The sequence below is a fragment of the Aspergillus puulaauensis genome, chromosome 3, assembly GCF_016861865.1.
Source record: "Aspergillus puulaauensis MK2 DNA, chromosome 3, nearly complete sequence".
NCBI lineage: Eukaryota > Fungi > Ascomycota > Eurotiomycetes > Eurotiales > Aspergillaceae > Aspergillus > Aspergillus puulaauensis.
Window position 1 is genome coordinate 1,977,288 of NC_054859.1, and position 16,309 is coordinate 1,993,596.

A 16,309-nucleotide genomic window follows, 5' to 3' on the forward strand; every position below is an offset into this window, starting at 1 on the left:
AAGGCTGAAAAATAGAGCTGGACAGTGGAGCTGAACAGTGGAGCAACAGTGGAGCTCAACAGTGGAGCTCAACAGTGGAACTCAAAGCAGATCAAACTAATAATGGAACTGTTGGATTATACTCAGAGTACACCAATTGATATTCACCACTGGCGGACTCCTTGATGCTTTCCCGACCACAATTACTGGACCGGTTTCTGTCGGGACAGAAGAAACTTGGTTATCATCCGTAGGCCAACCGAACCAACCAACGACCGTTTCATGGCTTTCAACAGCCACTTGAAACACAAATAGATCGAAATAATCTTCCCTAGCTTTTCAATCATCTCCTTCCCGTTATAGAATATCGCATCTCGAAAACGCTGCTGGAATACCGATACATGATTCCCTGTGGGATACGGTTGCGGTGGAACAGATTGTCCAAGAAATTTGCATAGTGGTTCCCAACCCTCGCTAACCTTGTATACCAGCAAGTTCTCGGCGGGTACCATTTCCTTCACGGCGGCATAGTGGGCCTCGAAAGCCTTGCGTCCGTTTGCCTCGAAGTTGCCCTGGAAATAGTGCGTCCATATTTTTGTCCATGTGGGTCGCAACCAGCGCGTGTGCATGACAAACACATTTTCCAGGAACTGCATTATTGCGAATAGGGGATGGAAGAGAAGTGGTTCGAAGGTCCTTTGTACAGAGCTATTGACGGTTAACATTTCTTTGTGACTTGTTCTGGGAATGAACTCACCTGTGCCATTCATCGATGTCCCTATCCGTGAGTATAACCTTGGCTTCGGGGTATGCTTCTATCAGCTCTCGTGAGAAAGCAGCAGCCGGAAAGTCACACACAGCTTGGCAGTTGCCCAACAGCTGGTCAAAGTCCTCCCGACCAAAAGGGTTTCCAATGCCATCGTATTTCGCTCGAAGTGCTTCATACCACAGCTCGCAATCACGAGGGTTCTCCAGGGCTGCCATATAGCCATGATATGTGTCATTGTAACCCAATGCCCTTAAAGCCTGCCTCAATGCTGCATAAGGGTCGTCAGCCTTTGATCCCACAAGCCAAAGAAGCAGAACTCACAATCAGTTCCCGTCCGGCAGAGACCGAGCGCTAGGACTTTCATGGGAACTTGGCGTTTACCATGTCGTCGATCGATTCTGGTGACTGTTTTGACAACATCGTGGAATTTGTATGTTGCCATGACGGGCTATTATTGAGAAAACAAGCTGCTTGTGGATAATAATGGGCTATTCTATCGGATAATGTCGAGCAGTATTTATTCTCGACTATATTCCGTAGACGAGACACAGCTCATCCGTGCTTGCCTATGGTCAGATCGCTGGTTCGTATAGTATCTCCACTGAGATAAATAGTTCCGCCGATCCTGAGATCACGCAGGTATTTGTCGGTCCCTGATTCTGGAAATCCGGAGCTGAGATGTGGAGATCGCCTTCAGCCATGCAGATCATAACAGAGGTATCAACACTTATCCTTGCTATCAACGTACACAGATCGGATCGTCAATGCCTTCAAATACACGAATATTCCTTACACCCCTTTTCAACTCTTACCAGCTCAAACGCAAGTTGATCTCCCATTCCCATCGCGGTTATTGTCGCCCCAACATGACGAGTCCTCAATGCAATTTCGAATACGCTCAATCATTTGCAGAGCAGACCATCTTCCTCACCGGTAGCACTGGTGGTGTGGGAGGATGCCTTCTGTATCAACTTGCGGTACAGCTTCCTACGAAGAAGATATATACTTTGTGTCGTGGCTCCAAAGAAAACGCAATAGCGAAATGGAAGAAGAGCATGGGCAACTGTGCAAATACTATTCTCGCGACTGAGAAGATCGTGTTCGTCCTGGGGGATATATTGTTACCCAACTACGGCCTCAGCGAGCATGACCTCATAAGTGTACGCAATGATACAACAGCAATATTCCACTCGGCTGCGAGCATCGCATTGAACAATGACCTTGCAGAAGCGATTGAGCAGAACTGCCTTCCCTCCTTGGAGCTCGCACGAATGGCCACCTCCTTTCCCAAACTGAAGCTTCTTGTACAAATGTCTACCGCGTATGTCAACACGTTCCTGCCCGATGGCAAGGTCCTTGAAAAGATATATACCGATGTTGCAGAACAAGACCCTGAACAGGAACTGCAGCATATCCTGAAAACTGGAGGCCATCCAAACACTACCCAATACAGTTGGCCATATGCACACTCAAAACACCTCATGGAGCGTCTCTTACAGCATCGCCACAGTGACCTCCCTATCCTCATCATACGGCCAAGCATCATCGGCCCAGCTATCCGTCACCCGTTCCCTCACTATGGACCTCCTGGCTCGAACCCGGCATCCACGTTTGTCCGTATCTTCCTGTCCAGTGGCCCCGACCCGATGATTTTCCATACCCCCAAAGGCCGAACAAGTGGGACGAATATCCTCGACGAAGTCCCTGTCGATTGGGTTGCCAATATCGCTTTACTACACTTCGCCGCTGGGTCTCTTGGAATCGTGCACGCAGGGGCCCAGCTTTATATCCCTCGCAAATTAGACGATTTCCTAGGCGCTATGCAAGATAATTCCCGAAAAGTTGCCTCCCCACAACAGCTTCCAAAAATTATTTTCTGCTCTGATCATTCCGTCGAACAGTGCTTTTTGGCGGAGCTGTTCCAGATATGTACGAACGATTGGGATTTCGATTGTCAACGCTCGTCGCAGTTTAAGGGGCTGGCAGGGCCGCTTAGTATAAGGATAGATGGGCATGATGTGATTAAGTTTACTGAGAGCCGGGTGCAGGCAATTTCTAAAGAGGTTGTGTCTGCTATATACTCTGCTAAGCTGTAATAGTAAAATATCTAACCTAGGGAGGGGTGGGATTTGAGCCTTAATATATTTAGGGGTTTTTTATCTTCTATAGTTAGAAAAGTTGAGATGGGGCTGAATATATTTGATTTTCTTAATCTAAGTATATTTATATTTTATAATTAGATTTATCCTAATCTAGAGGGGAGTAAGAACTTAGTCCTAGTATAATTAGGTATTGGCTATCTACTAATAGTCCCTGACTATCGTGGTCTTATACTAGTAGGAGTCTCTGAGATGCTTGTACCAAAGGTGTGCCGATCAGTAGCACCGACTAGGTAAGAATCCTGAGATACTAGGCCTAAGTTGTAGAGGAATCAGATTAACTGAATAATAGGACGAAACTGATAGATAATAATTAATGTGCTCGCCAGGTATCATAGGCATGACCTGGGGACGTTGCGAGAAACAATCAGTGGAGTGCACATACAACAGGCCAGTTAAGCGATGAGGAGTGAGCGGCTGCATGACCTTTTGTTTATAAGCTCTATTGCCCTACGCTCCTATACTCACAACTGGATCAGCCCCCGGGGCGTCGAGCGCAGACCGCGAGTGATCGAGACCCCAAGCCGGCTCTGAGCGCCCTACTATACCAATACTCCCCAACCCTGCCATGAATGATATTTCTGAACCCGCAGTCGCCCCGCAAAGCGAGCCTTCGGACCCCTCGAGCAGCCCAGGGTTGAACGATGAAACCATCTCTCATACTCCTATCACTTCCGACCTGTATTTACCGTACGAAGATATAATCGGTCCGGAAGAAATTAAAAGTATAATGCAAGCTTTCCATCACACTTTATATCCCACGTAGGCCTTCCTCCTTTCCTTAGCGGGCATCAAGCCAAATCCTACATGCTGGCGCACTGAGGCTGCCCTATTTTCACTGGCCGACGTTTTACAGCCAAGATTGTCGGCAGATGTATCGCTCGGATTGGGCCATCTTTGTGGTGACAATGTCTGTTTCCGCCCCGACGACCGCACACTTGGACAATAACATTCCGTTATCCCTAGGACTCCAAGGACTCCCAGGTATTCGCTCACGGGCTGCCACTATATCTGCTCAATGTTGTTCAGCAGCAGCCAGGTCCATGCCAAGCGATATAACTAGCACCACTGATTACTTCCAAGTAATGAAGGCCAGCGCTATACTGGCCGCAGTCGCCTTGCTAAAGGGGGACATCAACAAAGCGGTTGCTAAATTCCCCGCGGCGTTCAAATCGTAGGTCCTGGCTATGGAGCCGCCCGCTGGGGAGGCTTGCACAAAGTCAAGCCTGCCAGCAAGGTCTTGCCGGATCCGGAAAATTGACATCGAGTCCGAAGTCCCATCCGGTGGATACTGGTCTGTGGTTCCATTGAAGCGAGCATCACGGCGGTTACTCACAATGAGAAAGTCGCCGTCGGGACTCACTCTGATCTCACCCGTGATTCCCTTTCCTCCGGTGGCAGGTGTCGGCGTTCCAGGTTCCAGCGAGGAATATGTACCATTGGACAGTTCATCAAGCTGAAGGCCCCCTAGGTTCGGTAGATATGTCACCCGGTACGCGGTGATGGTTCCGGTTATCTCAGCAGCAAGGTAGAAGACGTAACTCGCGACGCCATCTGGGAATAGAATCGGCTCTTGTGTAAACACACCGTGTCGAGGCCCGGAGCCCGGGGTGGCGTTTAATGCTGGGCGTTCATCCAATAACAGAGTTTCGTGATTTACCGCGTACACACGCACAAGGTCCGCTCCGAGATCAATCGCAAACACATACTGGCCCAGCGGGTCTGTCCGGGCCTCGTGGATGTGCGGTGCCGCCTGGCGATCCCCAGCTGGCCCCGGGCTGGGCAAGGTGTATGTAAATGTCTGTAAGGGCTTGAGGGTGCCGTTCGAAGCAGTGACATCCTATATCTATTTCACATGATCTTCTAACTGAGCGTGAAAACAGTAGGAAAAAAAAGGTAAGAAAAACATACAACAGCTGGGATTCGCATGTGGTCACCCACCATACTACTAACCAGCCGGCGTGTGGCTTAAGTACGGCTGAGCGGACGGGAAGCCCTGTTTTCCACACCCTGTGGTCGTATGTACCAGATACAACTAAAGTATGGAATATAGGAGGTGCAGTTGCATTGAGTAGTCTATTCACATTCAACCGGCAACTTACGGAGTACTTCACTGATGAAGGAAATAATATGCAGTGTGTTCTTTGTCCTTGCAGCTTTGGCCACCGCAAATTAATATACAGCGGGTCCTGACATTTTAGAGGTGGTCAGATTCCTGCTTAGTCATGCTTTGATAGACACCACCGGAGCTCTCAAACTATGACGATCGGTGGCCTTGGCCTTGGTAACCAGCACAGGCACCCTGCTTCACGGGCGCCACCTTTGCAATATGCAAGATCCTGATACTCCGTCTGGAGAGTCCGTACATGAAGCGCAAGGCCGGGGCTTTCCACGCACAAGACGTGCGCCACTCAAATCGCTGGGCAGCCGTCGACATGCCTGCGACCGCTGTCGTAGGCAGAAACTGAAGGTAGAGGCAGCGCATATATTTTATATTTGTAGGACAACTGGTTACTGAACGGGTTTCTTTCAGTGCGATGTCGAAAAGCCATGCTCTCTATGCCTCCGGTCTGGCTTTCGCTGTGAGACGACATCAGCCCCGTTGCGGTGAGTTGTTCGTCTAGACGGCTGGGTGTATGAGGTGGCTTATTCCCGACTGTAGGAAGTCTAAAAGATCAACAAAAGATATGGATGGGCGCCGCAGAAGCGTGCAACATATCGGACTGCCCGCAACCTCAAGGTCAAACTCTCGAGCTCTCGATAGTCGAGCGTCGTTGAACCAAGCTCGGACAGACGCGCCGGACACTGGCAAGCAACCTGGGCCTGTCCAGCAGCCACATAGATATGTCCAAGCATCCGCAGTTGAATTAACAGATGAGGTATTCTGCCGCTTTCCGCGAGAATCAATTTTATATTAACTGATTAGCTATTTCATCTGCACGATCAAGGATCGGCCAATTCACCTACAACGCACAGCAACACTTCCGCCCTTCCCGGTGGGACATTCCTCCATAGTCGCATATCTGACGACCGAGATGATGGGAAGACCAGCCTTTCTTCCCTCTTCCCTGGGCTAGTTGTTCCATCCCGTCCAGTCTGTGACGCCCTGCTCCAGTCCTACTGGAGGTCCGCGCATTGGTTCATGATGCTGTTCTATAAGCCTTCGTTTGAACGCGAGTATAGGCAAATCATTGGTGATCAACACGTGGCTACTCAGCAGAGGGGCATAGCAGTGCTGATTCTGATGGTCCTTGCCATAGGGGCAAGGTATGCCTCTGACGAGGAGCGCTCGAAAGTCGGCATATCTAAGGAAGAGCTGTCCTCACTCCAGAGAGATCTGCTCGACCAGATTCGCTTGCACTATTTTGATGTTCTGGACACTGGAGCCGTGGAATGCGTTCAGCTATGCATCCTGCTGAGCACCTACTACCTCTACAATGGCATGCCGAACCTAGCATTGCCTATACTTGGTGCGGGAATCCACAGTGCGCAGGCACAGGGCCTGCACAAGGAGAGTCTTTGGGGCTCCGCAAGTGAGGTTGTTCTCGAAGTCCGCAAGCGAACTTGGTGGGCTCTATATGTCCTCGACAGGTGCCTTGAAGTCAAGTGCTTGGTCATACTCTAGCTAACTATCTATCAGGTTCGCTTCAATGACCTATGGTCGACCGCCCTCAGTTAATGACGATTTCTGCGCTGTGAGCATGCCCCGAGATATGGATGACATATTGACTGTGCATCCGTTGCTGAACCATGCGGGCCATTCTCCAACACCGGTCACACTGGGTTCGTATCAACGGCACAAATTCAATCTATACACCATTGCAACCCTCGTCATTCGCAATATCCATAATGTGCACGTCTCTAGTTCGGAGACTGCAATGAACCAAGCCGCAGAAACCAATGCCAAGCTGGTGGACTGGTTTGACCGACTGCCCGTGGAATTAAGGCTGGAGCACAATGTCGATTTAGACATGGGCAGTTTGACAAGTGCCGAGGCTGAGGTCTGCCAGTTGTTTCAACTACAGGCGCTGGCCCTTCAGCTGGCCTATGATAACATCCAAATACTCTTACACCGGCCTTTTATCCAATGTACTCGCCGCTTACCTGTGCGTACGTCTTCCGGCTTGACCGAGTCCGACGGCCGCCCAACAAGCTTTGAACAATGCAAGCACTCTGCTCGCCGCACCTGCAGCATCCTGCCACGCTATGCAAACCTTCTCCATGTAGCCCAAATGACGCATGCCGCAGCATACATCGCCATTCAAAACTTCACTGCCGGGGTGACCATGGCCATGGTAGCGCTGTCCGACCCAGGCTCAGAACAATCCTTCGACGCCAAACGAGGTGTCGCGAATTCAATAAAGCTGCAAAAGACACTCGCTGCATCATCCATAGTTCCCTCACAGACGGTCCGGGTCCTGGAGGGGCTGTTCCAACTAATGTTCAAGCGTGAAATGCAGGCATTGCTGGGCAATCCGCCTCTGGAATTGGATTGTCCCAGCCCAGCACCAGACCAGCCTCATCCATCTGACAGTAATAGTATGCATGTTCCAGCTCCTATGGGGCGTCGATTCACCCACAGAGCGTCGCGTGGGGGCCAGGACAACCCAGGGCTACTATCAGGCATCATTGACCCCAACGACCACGCCGCGATGAACCGTGATCTGGCTCAAGATGCTCCCGGCTTATCATTCTATCCGAGGATTGGCCAGGCACTAGAATCAGTGCAGCAAGGTACGTTTCACCTAAAATGCACTTAGTTAATATTACGCTCCATATGCGAGTGTCAAGAAAATCTAGCGTCCGCTGATCATTGTGGCCTACAGTATTATGGGAGAATTCCGATCCCACAGCCCATGGAGGAAGTTATGGTTATGTCCCGGGGACGTACAACTCCCATCCTTATATGTGCGAACCGCCGGGGCCGGGGCCGGGCCCGTTTGTAGGGAATATTGCAGAAGAAACCAACCGCTTTCCTCAGCCGAATCCACCGGCCTCAATGGCTGACCCTGACCCTGCAAGCCAGGATCTGAATATCCTGAATACCTGCTTCCTCAGTCAGAGCTGGCTATGGAACCAGCCGGACTTTGATGGTTTGCGAGAACTATAGATTTGTTTCTATGACACGAGAACTTTGTGGTTTTGAGGAAAAGAAAATAATATTCGGTTTTGATAATTGGACCGTACATGCGGAAACCGGAACACTGGAATTATTAAACAACACAGGGCAATAGTATTTATACCAGAGATTCGACCAGAACAATGCCCACGGAGATCTGAGATACGCCTTCACCGAATAAACTGATCCACAAAACCAGCCCCAAACCCAACCTCCTCATAATGTTTCTTCGCACTAGCCAGCTTCGAGAAAACATCCTCCACCCCCAACGGAACACCCATAGGGTCAACATAGATATACGCCCCAGTGACATGAAACAGCGTAACCATCTCCTCCACGCCATCCGGCACCTCAAGCGTATGGATATCACCAGGTGGCTCAAAGGCATGGCTCCCCTCGGTAGCCCACCACTCATGCTCGAGATAATGCCACACTCCGCGCAGGACTGTGGCGTGGACAGGTCCCGAGTGACGGTGGCGGGATAAAATTCCGGACCGGCGTACGCGGAGCAGATTGACGAAATACCCCTGGGTGACGTTGAACAGGATGGGTCGGAACCAGACGTCTGGGCCTTGGGGGACCCAGAGTCGCTCGTCGAAGTCGAGATTGAGGATGTTGGGGACTACGAGGTCTGAGGGGACGTTGGGGAGAGGCTGGCCCTGGTAGGGGATCGCTTCGCCCTTTGGTCGGGAATCGGCGGGGGCGGAAGTCATGGTGGAATTTATCCTGGGAGGACGAAGCAGGCTGTAGAGACGAGTATCTTGCAATTTCAAAATAGATTTGGGAGCGAGAATAATCGCCTCTATCAGAATTCTTTATATATTCGACCAGACGCTACATTGGGCCAATCAGGAGGTATATATTTCCTGGTCACTTAGTCCGGTGGAAGCTCAGGGTTCCACTTACCGTACGGTACCACTCCGGTCGTTGTCCACCGGGGTCAGATTTCTGTATTATGAGCAAGGTATACAGGACGGCAGACTCTTCTATTAATATATCTATCAAAGTTAAATTTCTTGCCTACCATACTGTTATTCAATCTTCAGTGTATCGTCTCACAACATACATCACTTGCCCACTGACAACATATTCTCACCATAAGATAGTCATCTGTACAGAAGCTACAAGCGGTATTGGTCAAATTTGTGTAAATCTCTTGTAATTGCAGGTGCAGATATTGTCTCTATTCAGATTCCCAAATATGTCCTCCCCAGTTCGACATATAGGCATGCTCTTTCTTGTTTAAGTGGAAAGCATGTTCCTAATTGTCGTTTCAAACGGCTCCGGTTCACGGCCTAGTATTCTCGCCAAATTCGGGGTAACTGCTGCACACTCGCCATCACGGATCCCATCAAAAGCAGTCGCCCAGAGAGGCGCCCAGTTGCCACCGCCATACGTGAGACCATTCTGGACCTGTTGTTGTTTGACGTACTCGTCCACATGTACCTGGCGGACCTTGATTGGCATCTTCAGCACGCGGCTGAATACATCCGCTGTTTCATTGAGCGACCAAGCCCGAGGGCCAGAGAGGAGGATGGTATTGTTTAAATAAGGAAAAGCAGCAGGATCTCGGGCGTGTTGTGCAATGAGTTTTGCGGTTGCTTCACCCAGCTCGTCTTGCTTGGCCCATGCAAGGCCAGGAGCGGAGCCGTTGTGCGGGATACGAATCTCATTAGAAGGAGCCTTCAGATCGAAGAAGGCAGTGTAGAGTGGGAAGGACTCCGAGTATAGCCCTTGGCGAACGACCGTGTACGTGAACTGCGGGTCCTGGGCATGGAGCTGGGCTAGGTATTTCTCCGTGGCAAGGTGGGCAAGCATAACTTGGGCCTTGGTATTGAGATCTCCATCACCGGCGAATGCAAGAGACGAGTAGAAGATGTGCTTAACGCCGCTCTTTCGAGCCGCATCGATCGCGGCTTTATGGACCTATGGAATTAGTTAGCACCTAGGCGTCGGGACTATAGCATGGGAATGTAAATTATACCGTGAACCGATGCTCGTTTTGAATACTGGCATAGGAGATCAGGTTTAGAGAGGAAATTCCGTCAAAGGCGTGGTCAAGTGTCTGGGCATTGTCATAATCGGCTTGACGAACAATGGCTCCAGCGGCTTCCTCTTTGTAGAGCTTCTCTGGACTGCGAGCGACGAGAACCACTTCATTGCCTGGGACTAAGTCAAGAAGGTGGCTCAGGGTACTGCCTCCGAGGCCTCCAGAGGCCGGGAATATGCCGAGTTTGTGTGCCATGACTGAATCAATGTGGATTTGTAAATAGTAAATCAATATAGCTTATAGCCTATGGCCCTTCTTTATAGCCAGAAATTCAGAATGAGGCTTTAAGTCTCCGGTGCGGATGAATTAGAAGTAGTTGAGTTCTTTACATGATCCGCATCTTTTCCGGTGGAACTGCGGCAATAATTAGTCAACGCTTCATACCTCAACTTTGTGTGAGATCATCGACACATCTACAGTTCCTCACATAGAAAGCTTTCCAGTCCACTGTGGCGCAGAACTAATGAGATCCGACTCCGGTGGACTCGGACGTCGAAAAGCGGGAACTAAACAAGCTTCTCGGAGCGCATATTTGACAATATACTTGGATTATAAATGCATCGAGATTGGTTTAAAGAGAGCACAAGTCGGCGATTAATCTAATTTCATTATCCCGGTTCAAGATGCCCTGCTACGCAAACGTTGACGAAAGTGCCATTGTCGAGATCCCCAATGAGCCAGCCACCGGTGTTAGTACCTCACCCTGTGTACAGCACAGCGCTGACTTCTACCAGGTCTCATATTTCACACCCAAACAACACCCACCTGCCGGTACAGCTGTTTCGCCAGACGAGGGCAACCCGAATTTGCCAAAGCTGTTTGCACCCTTACGGATAAGAGGGCTCGAACTGCACAATCGCATTCTCGTACGTCCCTTTTCGATTGCTGACGTTTGAAAATAACTAATAGTCAAAGCTCTCCCCACTGTGCCAGTATTCTGCCGAAGACGGACACCACAATGATTGGCATTTCGCTCATCTCGGTGGTATCATATCACGGGGACCGGGGTTATCATTTGTAGAGGCTACTGCGGTCACACCCAATGGCCGCATTACCCCGGAGGATTCCGGCCTCTGGAAAGAATCCCAGGTTGCGCCGCTGCGAAGGATCGTGGAGTTTGCGCATGGTCAGGGCCAGCGTATTGGCATTCAGCTGGCACATGCCGGGCGCAAAGCAAGCACTGTCGCACCCTGGTTGAGTATGGCCCGTGGCCCTGGCCCTGGCGCCTCCGTGAAATCGGTACATTCATTGTCTTTTCTTTACTCTAGAAGATTCAGTCTAACTATTTTATTTCATGAAGGTTAATGGCTTCGAGAATGAAGGGTTTGCACCGGTATGACATTGTCCCTGCGCTCCTGACAGACGCAAAGATCCTAATCGACTGATGTTTCTCAACAGCGCCACGGCTGGCCAGACGACGTGTGCGCTCCCAGCGCTATCGCTTACAAGGACAAGAACATTATTCCACGCGAGATGTCTTATGGCGAAATCCAATCACTGGTAGAGGCATGGGCCAAAGCAACCGAAAGAGCCGTACGGGCAGGATTTGACGTGCGTTCACCAGTACCGTTGGGCGTGTATATCTTATTAATCGCAGATAATCACAGGCCATCGAGATCCACGGCGCTCACGGATACCTGATCCACGAGTTTCTCTCACCAGTATCCAACAAACGCACCGATGACTACGGAGGCTGCTTCCAAAATCGAATCCGGTTTGCACTGCAGATTGTGGATGTCTCTCGGCAGAACATGCCCGAGGATATGCCCCTTTTCTTCCGTGTCAGCGGAACCGAGTGGCTGGAGCACCTCCAGAGTGAGCCGAGCTGGGATGTCAATGAGACTATCCGACTAGCTGAAGTGCTAGCAAGTCGAGGCGTGGATGTTCTCGATGTCTCAAGTGGAGGAAATGACCCAAGACAGAAGATTATCGGTGGACCTGGATACCAGACGCCGGCTGCTCTGCAGGTGAAGCGAGCCCTTGGCAACCAGCTTCTCGTGGGAACTGTTGGGGCGATTACCTCCGGTACCCAGGCAAATGGCCTGTTGAACAGTGGCCTCGATATGGCCTTTGTTGGACGGCTGTTCCAAAAGAACCCCGGCCTGGTCTGGCAGTTTGCGGAGGAGCTTGATGTCGACGTCAAGTCGGCAAATCAGATCCATTGGGGCTTTGCTGGACGTCGAAAGTGATCACCCGCGGCGCGGATTGATATCTATATATAGATTAGAAAGACTGTTAGTGGTCCAGGATATTACCCTCCTTATAAGCTAAGGTCTGATAATATCATAGGCTCTAACCTGGTAAGGATAGTAGAAATACAGCCTCTGCAAGAGCTTTCAACCCTCAGCTGTTAGTGAACAGGTTATGCCTTGACAAGCAGCTATATCTATTTCATATGATCTTCTAACTGAGTGTGCAAACAGTAGAAAAATAGAAAGCAAAAACATACAACAGCTGGGATTCGCATGTGGTCACCCACCATACTACTAACCAGCCGACGTGTGGCTTAAGTACGGCTGAGCGGACGGGAAGCCCTGTTTTCCACACCCTGTGGTCGTATGTGCTGGACTGAGTTAAACAACAGTTTATATATGCGATAGTCAGGCGAGTGGAGTCGTTAATGCTGGTAAAAGTAATATAAAACCATATGACAACCGGATTAGGGCTAGTTCTGCCATGCTTACATCCAGCCAGTCCCGGCCAGCCCTAAAAAGTAAAAACTGATTCTACAGTCTTTTATTAATTGTTCACAGCTAAGAGTATTCTATTCTAGAATAGACAAGCCTAAACACCGCGCCTAACAGCACGGTGCCTATTATGGGTTGGTCTACTGTCTAGGGTATATGTTGTCTAAATCTTGTTCCTGGTCGGGTCGTGGCTGGCCTAGTTAGGCCCGTGCCGGCATTGCGTAAACCCTAAGTCACTGACCACCCTTCCAGATTGCATGGATTATAACCGGAGAAATATTCCCTAAGCATGTCCGATCCAATAATTTATGAATATCGTCAGCCAGAGTGTCAGCCTGAGCCAGGTTCTTCATTTATTTGTCCGGGGGGGAAGTATTGCTCAGTGCTTGACCGGATCTCACATGCTTTTGTGCCAAGCGCGCCAGTGTTTGAAGTGATTGACCCAGTAGCCAATGTTAATATATGACTTGTAAATAGCGGAGATTAAGGTGTCAGCTAATCCTGTCTTTCTGCAGTGTCGAATATGCCACCGGTCATTCGTTTCAGGATTATCCGCAGCCCCATTTCTTAATTAATCTACTTTGGATCAGTGACTGCCGCTTACTCGGGTTACAGATATCCTGCAAGAGATGATCTTGGACGCGGTGCAGATAGGCGACTCGCATGTCGAGACGCCCTTGCAGGCTTGATGGAGGACTGGAATGCATCGAAATGAGGGTAGAATGCGTGAAAGGGATGGGTTCGTCAGCCAATACTATAAATGCGCACTCCAGGGCTGTCGGCAGTCAGGTATCATATGCTCTAGAAAGATGTACCTGCACTTGTAAATCCGCCGTCTGCGTCATAGGATAACGCTCCAAGGGCCACTTACCTCGCCATGTGGTCATGTTGTGGCCTGGCCGGCCCTTCCGAGATTAAATTCCTAAATGATAAACATCTCCGAGTTACATCGCAGCGTCTCGGCCCGACAAAAGGCCAATCCCATGATTTTATCCTGCCAGGGCAGCATGATCGACTCTTGGCTAACGAGTTTCGCTCCACACTGGGCGCAGATCCCCGCACTCTGCAGTCTCAGAGGCTGCGGGGTCTCCACACTTTCCTGATTCTCCTCCAGGACTTTCGGCCCATTATCGGGGCGGTGCTCGCTCTATGAGGAGAGATTTACAGGGTAGATGTCTGAAGGATTAGCAACCTATGCAAGGGGGTATGGCAAGCAATCTCAAGATCTCGGAGCGCCCGGCTGCGCAGAAGGAATCAGCAATCATTTGGAGATCCAAATATAAAAGGGGTCAGCATCCTCCGGTATTGCATTCAGATCATCAGCAGAAGCTGCTCCAGTCTTTGATAAGTTTTCGCCGGAATCATGAAGCTGGCCCGCACCCTGACAGCCCTTCTACTCCCCCTGGTATCTATACACACTGTATCAGCGGCGGATGTGGAAGCATGGAAATCCCGCAATATCTACTTTGCCCTAACTGATCGCGTTGCTCGTGGGAGCGACGACACCGGTGGAGATGCTTGTGGCGACCTTGGAAGCTACTGTGGTGGAACTTTCCAGGGCTTGGAATCCAAGCTCGAGTACATCAAGGGGATGGGCTTTGATGCAATCTGGATCACCCCTGTTGTTGCTAGTGAGTTACTCACGGTAGTCCCTCGGGCTGCTCTGTTATCGACGACGCAATGGCTGATCGTGTTGTGATTTCTACAGATGCGGAAGGTGGATATCATGGATACTGGGCGCAGGACCTCTACAGTATCAATGAGAACTATGGCACGGCTGATGATCTCAAAAGTTTAGTTAGTGCTGCTCATGACAAGGTACGTATACTTTCTAGCCGGTCTAAGGGGGAAGTACTAAATCTTCAAAACAGGGAATATATGTCATGGCAGACGTAGTTGCCAACCACATGGGATCGCCCATCAGCGATAACAAGCCGGAGCCATTGAACCAGGAGAGCTCCTACCATTCCACCTGCACAATCGACTATTCAAGCCAAGACAGCGTCGAGACCTGCCGCATTGCAGAAGACCTACCCGATGTGAACACCGAGAGTTCCGAGATCCGGACCCTCTTCCAGGAATGGATCGCCTGGCTCGTCGAGGAATACAGCTTCGACGGCCTGCGCATTGACACCGTGAAGCACGTCGAAAAGGACTTCTGGTCCGCCTTCTCCGAGGCTGCTGGGGTCTACACCATCGGCGAAGTCTGGGACGGCGACCCTGCCTACCTCTCCGGCTACGCAGACAGCATGGACGGCCTGCTCAACTACGCAGTCTACTACCCCGTGAACAGCTTCTACCAGCAAACAGGCCCCGCCCAGGATATAGTCGACATGCACGGGCAAATCGACAACGCGTTCCCCGACCCCAGCGCCCTAGGCACGTTCATAGACAACCACGACAATGCGCGCTGGCTGAGCGTCAAGAACGACAAGACGCTTTTGAAAAACGCACTCGCGTACGTGGTTCTCGCCCGCGGAATCCCGATTATCTACTACGGTACTGAACAGGGGTACGCGGGCGGCAACGACCCCGCAAACCGTGAGGATCTATGGCGCAGCAACTTCAGCACCGACGCGGACTTGTACAAGGCGATATCGCTGCTGTCGGCGGCAAGGAAGGCTGCTGGCGGGCTCGCTGACGACGACCATGTCCATCTGCACGCCGAGGAGTCGGTATACGCGTGGAGTAGGGCCGGTGGAGACCTCATTGTCGTCACGTCCAACGGGGGGTCTGGATCTGAGGTTGAGCCCTGCTTTGACTCGAAGAAGCCTGGTGGGACGTGGACGAATACCTTTGGAAATGGGACGTTCACTGCTGATGACGGCGGGCAGGTCTGTGTCGCGATTTCTAATGGTGAGCCTGCCGTGCTGGTTGCGGACGCTTAAGCAGATGGCTTCTCTACCCGCCTAGCTGCACCGGGTCTTGTTCTATTCAGTTGTACCATGTTCTCATTTCTCAAGCCTGCCCCTACTCACATCATGTAACGGCATTATGTTTGGGGTATCCTTGTCATCTGCCTATATCTACCTTGCCTATAACTGAAAATAATTGAGCCAATCCCTCCCTTCCTTCCTTTTTTGGCATGCTAGTTATACTTGCAGTGTAAACTTGGTCTGTTTTTAATGCAATGTTGATGTTGAATAAAGTACATTTAAGTTATAAATTTTGCCTGCACTCAGTAGCCAGACAAATTATATTTAGTTACATCGTGTTTAAATAGAGTGCCTCCTTCTACCCCGCTGTTGTTAGAATTCAGCCAGAATAACACTACCGGACGTTAGAAGCAGGAGACAGAAAATAAATCTGCGGCGGGATTGGGGAGCGACTTACTGCTGTCTTTTAATGAAATTATGTAGATCTTTGTATAATGATCCGGAAGCTCGCGGCTGCCAGGGAATCTTTTACAGCTTTCAAAGAGTAAATATATCAGTCTCGCTGCAGGTATCTTAGGGTGAGGAACATGATCTTTGGAGATCCAGAGTAAGATTTTCCAGGCAGGCTATCTTCTATTTAATAAAAGCGCAGGCTTAGCACTGAACCAGT

The 16,309-nt window shown here is 50.3% G+C and overlaps 7 protein-coding genes across 7 annotated transcripts, besides 2 other annotated features; 4 read left to right on the top strand and 3 right to left on the bottom strand.

Annotated features, from left to right (window-relative positions):
• Window positions 1-182: 182 nt before the first annotated feature.
• APUU_30788A (sulfotransferase family protein) lies at window positions 183-1,190 on the bottom strand (the record flags this gene model as incomplete). The annotated part of the gene is made up of 3 exons (XM_041701920.1): window positions 183-687; window positions 737-1,016; window positions 1,070-1,190. 3 exons carry the CDS (start codon window positions 1,188-1,190, stop codon window positions 183-185), a joined length of 906 nt encoding a protein of 301 aa, XP_041554757.1.
• A 424-nt stretch (window positions 1,191-1,614) lies between these two features.
• On the top strand, window positions 1,615-2,844 carry APUU_30789S (putative secondary metabolism biosynthetic enzyme; the record flags this gene model as incomplete). The annotated part of the gene is made up of 1 exon (XM_041701921.1): window positions 1,615-2,844. One exon carries the CDS (start codon window positions 1,615-1,617, stop codon window positions 2,842-2,844), a length of 1,230 nt encoding a protein of 409 aa, XP_041554758.1.
• Window positions 2,845-3,979: 1,135 nt separating this feature from the next.
• Window positions 3,980-4,747: a sequence feature (Protein overlapping with rRNA (APUU_30790A, BCS22565.1) was converted to a misc_feature.).
• A 71-nt stretch (window positions 4,748-4,818) lies between these two features.
• Window positions 4,819-4,836: a sequence feature (Protein overlapping with rRNA (APUU_30790A, BCS22565.1) was converted to a misc_feature.).
• A 707-nt stretch (window positions 4,837-5,543) lies between these two features.
• On the top strand, window positions 5,544-8,017 carry APUU_30791S (fungal specific transcription factor domain-containing protein; the record flags this gene model as incomplete). Its single annotated transcript, XM_041701923.1, has 4 exons — window positions 5,544-5,786; window positions 5,834-6,498; window positions 6,548-7,641; window positions 7,734-8,017. The coding sequence occupies 4 exons, from the start codon at window positions 5,544-5,546 to the stop codon at window positions 8,015-8,017; spliced, it is 2,286 nt and encodes a 761-aa protein (XP_041554760.1).
• A 179-nt stretch (window positions 8,018-8,196) lies between these two features.
• On the bottom strand, window positions 8,197-8,739 carry APUU_30792A (2,4'-dihydroxyacetophenone dioxygenase family protein; the record flags this gene model as incomplete). The annotated part of the gene is made up of 1 exon (XM_041701924.1): window positions 8,197-8,739. The coding sequence occupies one exon, from the start codon at window positions 8,737-8,739 to the stop codon at window positions 8,197-8,199; it is 543 nt and encodes a 180-aa protein (XP_041554761.1).
• Window positions 8,740-9,268: 529 nt separating this feature from the next.
• APUU_30793A (uncharacterized protein) lies at window positions 9,269-10,271 on the bottom strand (the record flags this gene model as incomplete). Its single annotated transcript, XM_041701925.1, has 2 exons — window positions 9,269-9,952; window positions 10,011-10,271. The coding sequence occupies 2 exons, from the start codon at window positions 10,269-10,271 to the stop codon at window positions 9,269-9,271; spliced, it is 945 nt and encodes a 314-aa protein (XP_041554762.1).
• Window positions 10,272-10,699: 428 nt separating this feature from the next.
• APUU_30794S (NADH:flavin oxidoreductase/NADH oxidase) lies at window positions 10,700-12,265 on the top strand (the record flags this gene model as incomplete). Its single annotated transcript, XM_041701926.1, has 6 exons — window positions 10,700-10,765; window positions 10,811-10,942; window positions 10,986-11,315; window positions 11,377-11,409; window positions 11,475-11,627; window positions 11,684-12,265. 6 exons carry the CDS (start codon window positions 10,700-10,702, stop codon window positions 12,263-12,265), a joined length of 1,296 nt encoding a protein of 431 aa, XP_041554763.1.
• Window positions 12,266-14,126: 1,861 nt separating this feature from the next.
• APUU_30795S (uncharacterized protein) lies at window positions 14,127-15,651 on the top strand (the record flags this gene model as incomplete). Its single annotated transcript, XM_041701927.1, has 3 exons — window positions 14,127-14,394; window positions 14,472-14,581; window positions 14,635-15,651. 3 exons carry the CDS (start codon window positions 14,127-14,129, stop codon window positions 15,649-15,651), a joined length of 1,395 nt encoding a protein of 464 aa, XP_041554764.1.
• Between the last annotated feature and the right edge of the window lie 658 nt (window positions 15,652-16,309).